An 11,830-nucleotide genomic window follows, 5' to 3' on the forward strand; every position below is an offset into this window, starting at 1 on the left:
ACAAATTTTTGTTTTTTTCACAAATAAATGCAAGTCATATCGAAGAAGTTTTACCACTATCATGAAGTACAATAGGTCACGAGAAAACAATGTCAGAATCAACCAGTATCCGTTGAAGCGTTTCAGAGTTATGACCTCATAAAGTGACAGTGGTCAGAATTGTAAAAATTGGCCCTGTCACTTAGGTGAAAACAGGCTTTGGGGTGAAGGGGTTAAAGTTATGAATTCTTTATTTTTTCAAAGTTAAAATATATATTCTTTTTTTCTTTCTTGAATTGAAATATGCAGGGAAAATGTATTTAAAGATCATAGAAAACAGGGAAAAGACTAGTAGAATTAGAAATGCTTTTTGAAAGCAAGTGCATTCCTAAACTTGGTTCACTGTCTTCACTTTTTGGACACATCAAACATGACTTTTGGATATGGGATGGACCCCACTCCTTTATAAAACCACCATAACTACTGTAAACCTAGGTACTAAAATAAATACACAAAACACATTATTTTGGTTGTCAAAATGGCCACAGCTTTTATTCAAATCACAGGAATAAATAATCACAGTAGGAGTCAGGTGGAGTGCTAGTACATTGGAATTCACAAGTACTGCGATATCCCCAGCTGTCTGACATACAGCACCAGGACAGACAGCCATAAAGGGGTGGCACGCACTGGCTTGCCATTCAAGCAGAGCCAGTAAACTTTCAGGGCACCAATGACCCTATTATCGTCACTCCTGTGCTTAACCACTGTGCCCGCCCCTGATTGATGTTACCATTACAACGTCCTTGAGGCTGGCCACCAAAGCCGAGCCTGCTCACCACCATGAGGTTTTACATTTTACATTCTCTATTAGTTAAAATGAGTCCACCTTAACTTGTCTGCAACTTCCACCTGACTCCTAAACCGCAAAGCCGTTATGGGTTATAAATTCCAAGTCTCATTTGACACTTTTTTTTAATAATAATTAAAACATTTTTGTAAACTTAAAAACTGGAAGTCCCTGCAAAAGCATTAATGGGACTAAACTTGACAAACCCCCGACTCACAAAGAGTCATCCTACAGCGTTCAGGAGAGGAAAAAACCCCTGTGGAGGAAACCTCCTCACAGTAATACATCAGGCACAACATCTAAACTTTCTCTTAAAGCAACAACTCTCTTGTTTAAAATCTACACCGTAATACAAACAAAAGCTGCAGGAGTTCTCGGTCCACCCATCCGCAAGTCATGTCCACATCCGCCTAGTCTCCGGTGGTTTCTATAAGAGTAAGCCAGAGAGCAGCCGCAGCCTTGGCTTCCTGTTGATGTTCAATATATCCGAAGTCAGGAACAGTGAATCAATCAGCATGGGAAAATGGGAAAAAGGATTTTCACAGTGCTCACCAGAGTATCACAGGACCAAGGGTGCCAGGTTCAATGTCGCTGGAGTCCACTTGTAAATGCAGGCAAAAAAGAAAAGAAGAGCACAAGATGATTTCCATAAAAATTCTAATTTTGTCTGATTTAATCCATTGTTTGTAAAATGTTAAAAACATACATGTTGCCTGCAGGAACAGTGAAGCCAGTGGTGATTCCGCGCTGGGCTTGTGTTATGTAACAACCTCACATGAGCCCCGGGAACGTGACTGCTAAGACCCTTGAACAGCGCAGGCATGCAAAATGAGTATGAGTGTTTTTATTTGAAAGAGGACAAACATGAGGAATGACAAGGTGTTGTCCTAGTAATGGACAACCCCTTTTAGAAATACAATTTTCGGTTAAAACATTTCCAACATTCTTAACATGAAAAACGCTTCTCCCCTTTGTGACTTCTCTGATGATAAAGAGATGATTTTAGTGTAAAACATTTCCTACATTATGAACATCAAAAAGACTTCTCCCCTGTGTGGGTTTTTTGGTGTATCACAAAATTACATTTCTTTTTAAAACATTTCCCACATTCTGGGCAGGAAAAAGGCTTCTCTCCTGTGTGACTTCTCTGGTGGTTAAACAAAGCTGATTTCTGATTAAAACATTTGCCACATTCTGAACAGGAAAAAGGCTTCTCCCCTGTGTGGGTTCTCTGGTGCGTAACCAAAACTGATTTCTCATTAAAACATTTGCCACATTCTGAACATGAAAAAGGTTTCACCCCTGTGTGGGTTCTCTGGTGCTTAACCAAAGCCGATTTCTGTTTAAAACATTTCTCACATTCTGCACAAGAAAAAGGTTTCACCCCTGTGTGAGTTCTCTGGTGTGCAACCAAAGCTGATTTCTGTATAAAACATTTCCCACATTCTGAACAGGAAAAAGGCTTCTCCCCTGTGTGGGTTCTTTGGTGCTTAACCAAAACTGATTTCTCGTTAAAACATTTGCCACATTCTGAACATGAAAAAGGTTTCAACCCTGTGTGGGTTCTCTGGTGTATAACAAGCTTGTCTTTCTGGTTAAAACATTTCCCACATTCTGAACAGGAAAAAGGCTTCTCCCCTGTGTGGGTTCTCTGGTGCTTAACCAAAGCTGATTTCTGATTAAAACATTTGCCACATTCTGAACATGAAAAAGGTTTCACTCCTGTGTGGGTTATTTGGTGTATAACAAGCATGTATTTCTGGTTAAAACATTTCCCACATTCTGAACAGGAAAAAGGCTTCTGCCCTGAGTGGGTTCTCTGGTGCTTAACCAAAACTGATTTCTCGTTAAAACATTTCCCACATTCTGAACATGAAAAAGGTTTCACCCCTGTGTGGGTTCTGTGGTGCGTAACCAAAGCCGATTTCTGATTAAAACATTTCTCACATTCTGAACAGGAAAAAGCCTCCCCTGTGTGGGTTCTCTGGTGTTTAACAAGATTCCATTTCTGGATAAAACATTTCCCACATGCTGAACAGGAAAAAGGCTTCTCCCCTGTGTGGGTTCTCTGGTGCTTAACCAAAACTGATTTCTCATTAAAACATTTGCCACATTCTAAACATGAAAAAGGCTTCTCCCCTGTGTGGGTTCTGTGGTGCGTAACCAAAGCCGATTTCTGCTTAAAACATTTTCCACATTCTGAACAGGAAAAAGGCTTCTCCCCTGTGTGGGTTCTCTGGTGCTTAACCAAATCTGATTTATCATTAAAACACTTCCCACATTCTGAACAGGAAAAAGGCTTCTCCCCTGTGTGTCTTCTTTGGTGTCTAACAAGATAAGATTTATGTTTAAAGCATTTTCCACACTTGGAACAAGAAAATCTTTTCTCCACTGTGTGAATTTTTGGATGTTTAAGAAAAGATTTTTCGATGGGAAAACTGTTTCCATATTCTGGACATGATAATGGCTTCTTTGATTTAGGAGTATTTCCGTTTTTAATGTTTATTTTGTGACTCTGATTTTCCTTAGTTGTCGCCAATGCATCAGAAGACAGGACCTGTTTCAAAGGATCAGTTGATAGGTCTTTGCTGTGAAGGGATGATGGTATAGCTGGAGTAATGGCATTAACTTCAATTGTATCCAGTGGGATCTCAATATCATCCGATCTAAAAATTAAAAACGTCAGCTGTTTTTCTGATCTCCGGGTACAGTCATCTGCCAAGATATAAACCAGTTTTTTTTTTATAAAATATCTTGAATGTCATTTACCATTTCTACTTCAACTGTCTGCAAAAATGGCAAGTTATGTAAAAACATTGAATTCTTCACCAAGACAATGATAGCTCACAGTCTAATAGAAAATCTCATAGGATGAACCAGTGGAGTGTGGTGTTCAACTGTTTGTTCATTCTGTCTCCCAAATATGAAACAAAAAGCCACACAGAAACATTATGTTGATGAACCCAATACCAATAAAAACTTCTATTCATCTAACAAAAAACAAGTCCCCACTCAGGTCCATCATCTGTCAGTGGAAAAACAGGAGGTTTCCATATTATTAGTGGCTCAAAGGCTCTTGAAAATTAACATGGCTTCCATTAACCAATCCAGCAATAACCACTCTCCCAAAGTCAAATTTCCCCCTCACCTCTGAGTCTTTCAGTATGCCCAAACCACATGTATTTGGCATTACTCTAGTGAGAAGAACCCACTTAAATTATGGTGTGTGTGACTCCTGGAGCACAATCAGTGCACTATGTGTTGGGTAATAAAATGGCATATTTGCCATTTGTTTTCTCCTACGTCCACTGTGTGCTAATTTCCGGAAATTGCCTATGGAATCAAAAATTGCCACTATTCCAATAGATTATAATTTCCAAAATGAAGTCATTTTATGGGGATTCCTACAGCTCTGATTTTCTGAAATTTTGTCATATTAGGGTTTCTGCAGATGGTGTGCCACATCTCTTCTAGGATCTTCCCCTATGATGTCAGCAGGCGTGTCCTTATTCATATGGCTGGCCAGGCTAGAAACAGAGTAGACGTTGGTACCAGAAGCTCTGGATGACATAGGCTCGATTCAGCCACTAAGATTAGGGTGCCTGGGACAAGTAGTACCTTCTAGTTTGGCAGTATGGGTGTATGTGTTGTCCAGCTGAAGTAATCTGCTCCCATATACAGCCAATTGGATAGCACCATATTCTATGAAAGCTCGAAGCATATTGAAGGAAGCTGCCAGATACAGCCTTGTTCTTCTCTGGTTCGGTCCTCTATGTTCAGTTCACGGCTTGTGTATTTGTTTCCTGTTGTGATCCCGGACTGTTTGCCGACTACCCTTATGTCTTCTGATTTTGTATTTTCTCTGCCTTACTGGTTCTGACCCGGCTACCTGACTATTGTTCTTCCCATTTCACACCACCGAACAGCAGGCAACACTGTGGGCCAAGCCAGGTGGGTCTCTATGTACAGTATGTCCAGATCCATGTAGAGGTGTTAATGGGTAATGAGCAAGACAATCCCTGGGATCAGGAAGATGGAGTAGATAGCGCCAAGCCGGTTTGTGGTGGCCATCTTTTGAGCTGATAGGTGGCCACAAACTGCTCCTAATACTTTGTGTCTGCAAGCTATTCCAGTAAGATCTGGATTCAAATAGCTAAATGGCGCTCTTTCCCTTCTCAACCCTGAAATGTGCCCAGACAGTAATGTACAATCATATATAGGGAATTGTCGGATACAAGAGAAGATGTAAAATAATGTGTGAGGTCTATCTGTTTTCTATTACCATTTGTGAAAGTGAAAAAAATTGTATTTTCTGAAGAATTCTAAAATTATCACCACATGAAGTGACACACGTCAGATTTGAAAAATGGACCCTGATTAGGAACATAAAACTGGCTGCAGGAACTGGTTATCAGAGTATTTTGGGAACTAACTACTGTAGTCAAAATCTGTGACTATAGACAATAACACATCTACTGAAATGATCAAACTCAACAAACTTCAATAGTAAACAATGAGTGATCAGAGGTGAAACCTCTCTGGAGCAGTTACAGTATGGGGATTGGTGGTTCTTGGCAATCTAAATTATCATAATTTTCTGTCAGATGAGTTTCAAGAAGAAATATTAGATAGTCAAAGATAAGAGAAGAGAAAGTATTAGTGCTCCCCATTTCAAGAGAGGTGCAGTAATCTGAATTCTTTAGGATTGAAAACAAATTGAAATGTATCTAGTAACTAAAGCTGTGATCCCATTTAGCACCGCCCCTGGAATCACCGTACGTGTTTGCCTCTGCTAAGCAGCACAGCTGCAGCTGCGTAAAAAGCAATTACTTGACTAGATAAGGACGCCGGATCTCTACAGGAGCTACCCCTGACGAAGCCACTGCTTCGGGTCTCTGCTCCTCCTGTCGACACCCCCCTAACTGTGCATGGGGCTTGAACAGCACTTGGGTTTGCTTACCAGTTTTATGCCATTTGGCTATTGTTATTCTCACTTGTCAGCAGGTTTTCTATGTGCCTCATTATAGGGGTCTGTGGTATCTTATGATTTAGGTTTCACTATATGGTACAACAGACTAGTGGAACCGCTATAGTCTACCTAGTGTTCAAAATATATTGTTACATCTTATAGTGAGCAGCGTTACCTGTTACCATTGTGGCTCAGAACCAACTTTATCCACTATGTGTATATATCTTTGTGATATGGTTATCTTTCATGATGCTTTGATATTGTAAACAGGTTTTACCACACACGTCTGTTTATTCATGTCATAAGTTAGCCTGTTGACGTTAGTTATTTGTTCGCTGGTGCATATCTTTTTTCCGGGCAAAATTATTGTCCTAAGATATAGGTATTCTATTTGATCTCCTTTTTAGTGCCGTTCATGCAGACATCCCACACTTTATACATTACTAACAAACCATTATAGAAAGGGTTTAGGAGGTGTCGTACGAGGGGGAGGGCTCTATTGTGAGCCGAGTGTTTATGTATATAGGTCCTATGTGTGACCATTTTTAAATGTTTATAATTGTGTGCTCCATGTGGTTTTTTGTATGTCCATTAATATTATTTCAATAAAGATTGTATTTTTTCATATTCAATCCATTGCCCTGGGTGATCCCCGTTTATGGTCTATCTCTTGTCTTGTTTCTATGGTCCAAATTGAAATGTATGACGTGGAGTGAATCCATGAAACCAAGGCTCGAGCCATGCCAACATCTTCTGCAGGCATAAATAAATGTATTTTACAGCCATCAGCCATGCACAGTTTAGAGATATATCATGGGACAGGTGTAATATTTTGTGTGTAGTTTATCACAATCCTCCTTTAAGTTAGTTGGTTTTAAAGAAATTGAAAAGTCATGATAAAGGGAAATTCTGTTGTTATTGTACAGAAATTCACACTTGGCCTCACTGCACATTTAATGTTGTTGATCATAAAAGCAAAGTTTGGCCAGAAAGACCGTACCTGGTCTTGTAGGGATCATATGAGTACATTCAGCAGCACAGAAGAGGAAGAAGGTAAATTCATCCAATAAGATATCAGGATTCTAGGAATCCAACAGCATCATTACCCTCCGCTTTCTCTTACAGGCCCATTAGAATATTTTTCTTCAAGTGATTTTCTTACTTGTTAGCACATTCTATGTCATTTGGCTTTGTAGTTTACAGAACTGGGCAGGTAATGGTCAGTGACTACTAATCCCCGGGAAGGGGGAAGGGGTAGTTGGATACTCCAGGTTATAAGTTCTGTAGAAAAGGATTTAATTTCACAAAGTAATTTCAACATTTCCAAATAGAGCAGAATGTTGTGGTCTATAGGCAAAATGGTGATCACACGATTGTGATACGACCAGAACAGACTATCGATAAAGCAGCCACAGCCGGTGACTGAGAAAAATCTGTGACTTCTCTGCATTTAGTGGTTTCTACTCACCTGGGTAGTCATATGTGGGAATCTTCTCTTTACACCGCTCATCACCCCTCATATATGTCTCTGCAGTAATAATATGGGTCAGATCTTCACCCTGAAACAAATATTGTAAAAGTCACCGACAGATGGAGAAGTCACATCTATGGTCAGCTCTAATCCTTCCATCTCCACCGTTCTCATTACACAAGTATAAAACATATAAGGCTATGTGCACACGTAGGAAAAGTGGTGCAGAATTTTCTGCACAAAATCTGCATCTCCAGGCAGAATCCGCACCCGCAGATTTGCTGTGGTTTTTATGCAGATTTTGTGCGGATTTTCTGCAGTTTTTGCCACTGCAGATTTCTATCATGGAGGGGTGCAGAAACACTGCAGATCAGCACAAAAGAAGTGGCATGCACTTCTTTTAAATCCGCAGCAATTCCGCACTGATTTTTCCGCACCATGTGCACAGCTTTTTTTACATTGATTTACATTGTACTGTAATTCACAGTGCAGATCTGCAGCATTTCTGAGCGGAAAAATCCGCTGCGAATCCGCAGCAAATCCGCATCGTGTGCACATAGCCTAATACTGGTGGATAAAACAAAGCTGAGCACAAGACCTTCCCCGCCATCTACACATCATAGGGGAGATCTCAGGACACCTTCTCTCCACCTACCTGATGATACTGAGAAACATTGGGATCTTCTTGTTTACAGTTCTCTGGAAGAAAAGGATGGGGACATCTCTCTGGTGTTGTCCTCTTACTGGATAGATCTGAAGGAAACACATATAGGGACTGAATTCATTATTTACATACAGATAATTATAGGCCATGTGTATTTAGTCCTGTCTATTACCTGGTGATGTTAGAGGTTGAGGAATCGCCATCATGATTTCATTGTATACATCTTTGTGTCCCTCTAAATACTCCCACTCCTCCATGGAGAAATAGACAGCGACATCCTGACACCTTACAGGAATCTGACACATACAATGATACCGTCATCCCCCGATCCCTTCATAGCATTGCTGTATAATGTCCCAGCATTCCCAGCAGTGTCACCTCTCCAGTCAGCAGCTCAATCATCTTGTAGGTGAGTTCTAGGATATTCTGGTCATTGATGTCCTCATGCATCAGGGGGTGAGGTGGAGGCCACATGATTGGGCTCAGGGGTCTTCCCCATCCCTCAGTCACAGGGTCCTGACAGCGCTCACTAGAGGTCTTCTTCACTACTGTGTAATCCTGGTTATGGAGAGACACATTAATAAATTTCACTACAAACATTTCCAGAGTCCTCACCTCTCCAGTTCTGTCCATCTGTTATTCTCATAGATAAGAATGATGTAATGTGACATCATCAGAATCTCTCACCTCTCCAGTAAGCCGGAAGAGGATCTCTAGGGTGAGGTGTAATATCCTCTCTGCCATCTTGTCTCTGTCTATATCCATTCTTCATGGGTAATTCAGGAAAATTGTCTTATATAGATGATCTTCACTGAGGGGATCCGATATTGTAGAGACCTGAATAAGAAGATGAGCCGATGTAACATCATTAAAAATCCTGTGTAATAATACAATTATTGGAGATAATAAGGGAAACACATGAGGAGATAGAACGTGTAGATGTTGTATTCTCTAGTCTTTTATGGAATGGAACATAAGTTGAATTGCTGGCTAAGACATCTCCATGCTCCCAATGACTGGCTATGTTTCTTACTGCTTCAGCAACTGATTGGCTGTAGGAATCACAACTTCGTTGGGAATGACTAGGAAATACAGAGACTGGCGGGGGACCCAAGCAGCAATGGTATTTTTTCTAATTATTTTACAACATACAGCGTTCTTCCCTGACATCTACTATTAAAACCTATGTATTTAGACCACAGTCAACAAGCAGCTTCTTCCTTGGAGTCGGCAGCTGAATACATTTCTCATAGACTCATCTTCCATAACGCTAAATCTCGTCTCATTTACCGACACTGGAATCAGCATTAGCAATACTGCAGGAGATATTCATTACACGTGACAGGAGAAATAACTACTTCATGATGAGGACGACATCTTCATCTTCTACTATGGCTCTAGAAACATATTTGTCCAGAGTCGGTCACTGACTCCATCACCACCGGCCGTCTATATGAAGGTTTCCCATCTTCCCCACACTGTAATCTGATATCACGTTAGATCTCATGTCTGATTCACACACAGAAGTTTGAGGCTTTTATAAAAGCTTGTTTGTAAGAACAACAAGACAGGAGTTGTTTGACGTCATTATCTCCATGTACACTGTTTTATTTTCTCTTTATATTAGGTTTTAATAGCTTTTTTTGTAGGCTTCTTTATATTACATGAAAAATACCCTAAAAAAATTGGGGATGCAGGTACTGTGGAAAAATTACACTGTGTGTGTGTGGGGGGGCCAAGAAACTGTCACTGTACGGTATCAAGAATGGGATACGTGAGGATTTATTATCTAGTGGTTTGGGTGGAAGAATATTGTGTGGGACATCTTGTACTATCATAATGTGTGGGGGATACTGTGTCTGGGGGCCAAGAAAGGAGCACGGTACTATGAGAGTAATACATGTTTCCTTGGTTCCCGTCTTTCATAGTTGGGTCGGTTGTATCTATCAGCGGAAAAGGAACAAAACCATTGTGATTCTTATAAGGAGACGACACAAAACACCCCTAAATGTAACATTTTATAACAACCCCACAATATGTGTCTCTTCAGGGTAAATCGCTATCTCACCATTGGATTAGAGCTGATACTATGAAGCTAAAGAGACTAAACACACTTTCTGTCACATCCATAGTTGGGCACTTTTCCGTGATTGTCAGAACTGTCCGAGGATTATTAGAGGTGGTAGTTCCCCCCAATTAGAAGGGACACCTGTGGATATTGGGGTCTTTACCTGCTACATTTCTCGTGGGATTTACTTCGTGAAGTGCTGGAATCACTTTCCCACAAAGGGTTAAATTGCATCTGTAACTTCAATGTCTTTCTATGAAGCTTCTTCTCTGAACTTTCTTCCTCTTTTTTCTGCCATATTTCTATTACTCTCCAGAATCAGGAATGTATTACGGTAAGTCCTATGGAAACTGCGGAGAAATAATCATTTCTAATTCTGTGTTTCCAAGATTCTTCTTGTGGGAATTGGCTGCCATATCCCCTGTGCAATATATTTCTAGTATTATTGGTTTATAATACAGTAATTCAATGGACATGAGATGGTTGTTTGTTTATCTCCCTTTTCTCTTGTTTTATTGTGTCATGTACCGAGTATAATGAAAGTCAATGAGAAACTCAAAAATTTTTCCAGAAGACTAACAAGAGGGCAGGAAAATAGCTGAAATGCATTGAAAGAGTGCTCAAATGGAATAGGAACAGCATTGAGAAGATACCTGAACACATCTCGGACTTCCAGGTCACAGTCAGACCGGGAGTGACCTATGAAGCGTCTTTCTCAGAACAAGGCTCAAAAGGTTGTCTTATATTAACCCAGTGACATGATGAGGCCAGCCAGGCACAGTAAAGCCAACATGGCTACGGCATTACCTAATATGGCAGGCAATAATACAGAAATAACATTTCAGGAGTATAAATATCTAAATAAGAAATGCAAAAAAGAAATCAAGCTAGCAAAGTTATCCAAAGAGAAACAAATTGCCAGTGACATTAAACTAAATCTCAAAAAAATGTTATAAATCTACTGTTATGAAACAGCTTTTTTTCTTAATTAACCAAACATCTATTTTCAGCAAGCCGGGAAGAATAGACTTATCTATTTGTTGACTTTTACATTTTTGTGTTTCTTTATTGTTGGTCAAAAACAGTCTTTTGTTTGTATAAGCCTGTAATATTGACTTGTAAGTTGACATTTGATGTAACATTTTGTGCTGTTATCCTGGATGACTAAAGACACAGGATAACTGAATAATGATGTTTGCTGATATGTTGATTACACATTGTCCAGGCCAGATAGCTTGTTGGCTTGCAAAACAGAGAAGGAAAAACTATACAAATGGATTAAATAATCAAATTATGCATGTTGATTTCATCACTATTCTTCCCCTTTACCTGTGAATGCTGGCTTGAATGACACTTGTTAACAATAAAAAGAGGTTAGGTGCCTCTGTAACATGAGACAGATATTCAGCCAAGACATCCAAAGAACCAAAGACTCTCTACAAGAGAGCAACGAAGACAACATAGCTTCATCACAAGGGACACAGAATTGTCATTCTACAGGATGCCAGCTTAGGGGAACATGGCCCCTGTTGAAAGAATGCAGGTTTGCTCCATTGACCATCACTGAACCATGGATACATTTGGGGAAATCAGGCTTTGGACCCTCTGGTCACTTGAGCCTCATGGATACATTTGTGAATGCCAGGAATGGAACTCACTGGTCATCTGGGTCCATGGAGATTTTCGGAGAAGCCAGGTTTTGACTCTCGGGTTAACTGGCCTTGTACCTCAATGGACTGTCATCTTCCTAAGCTTAGGAATGCTGTTGGAGAAATCGGCGCAAATAGGATCTTATCCAACGCAAAGCGAATTGATATAATCAAATTTTA

At 40.1% G+C, this 11,830-nt stretch overlaps 1 protein-coding gene across 1 annotated transcript; it reads right to left on the reverse strand.

Annotated features, from left to right (window-relative positions):
- Positions 1–506: 506 nt before the first annotated feature.
- Positions 507–8,770, reverse strand: LOC138663499 (oocyte zinc finger protein XlCOF6-like). Its single transcript, XM_069749734.1, has 6 exons — positions 8,621–8,770; positions 8,312–8,491; positions 8,106–8,229; positions 7,925–8,022; positions 7,267–7,357; positions 507–3,544 (listed from the first exon to the last, which is right to left on the reverse strand). The coding sequence occupies exons 1-6, from the start codon at positions 8,696–8,698 to the stop codon at positions 1,863–1,865; spliced, it is 2,253 nt and encodes a 750-aa protein (XP_069605835.1). The 5' UTR covers positions 8,699–8,770; the 3' UTR covers positions 507–1,862.
- Positions 8,771–11,830: the final 3,060 nt, after the last annotated feature.

This window comes from Ranitomeya imitator, chromosome 2 (genome assembly GCF_032444005.1).
Source record: "Ranitomeya imitator isolate aRanImi1 chromosome 2, aRanImi1.pri, whole genome shotgun sequence".
Lineage (NCBI taxonomy): Eukaryota > Metazoa > Chordata > Amphibia > Anura > Dendrobatidae > Ranitomeya > Ranitomeya imitator.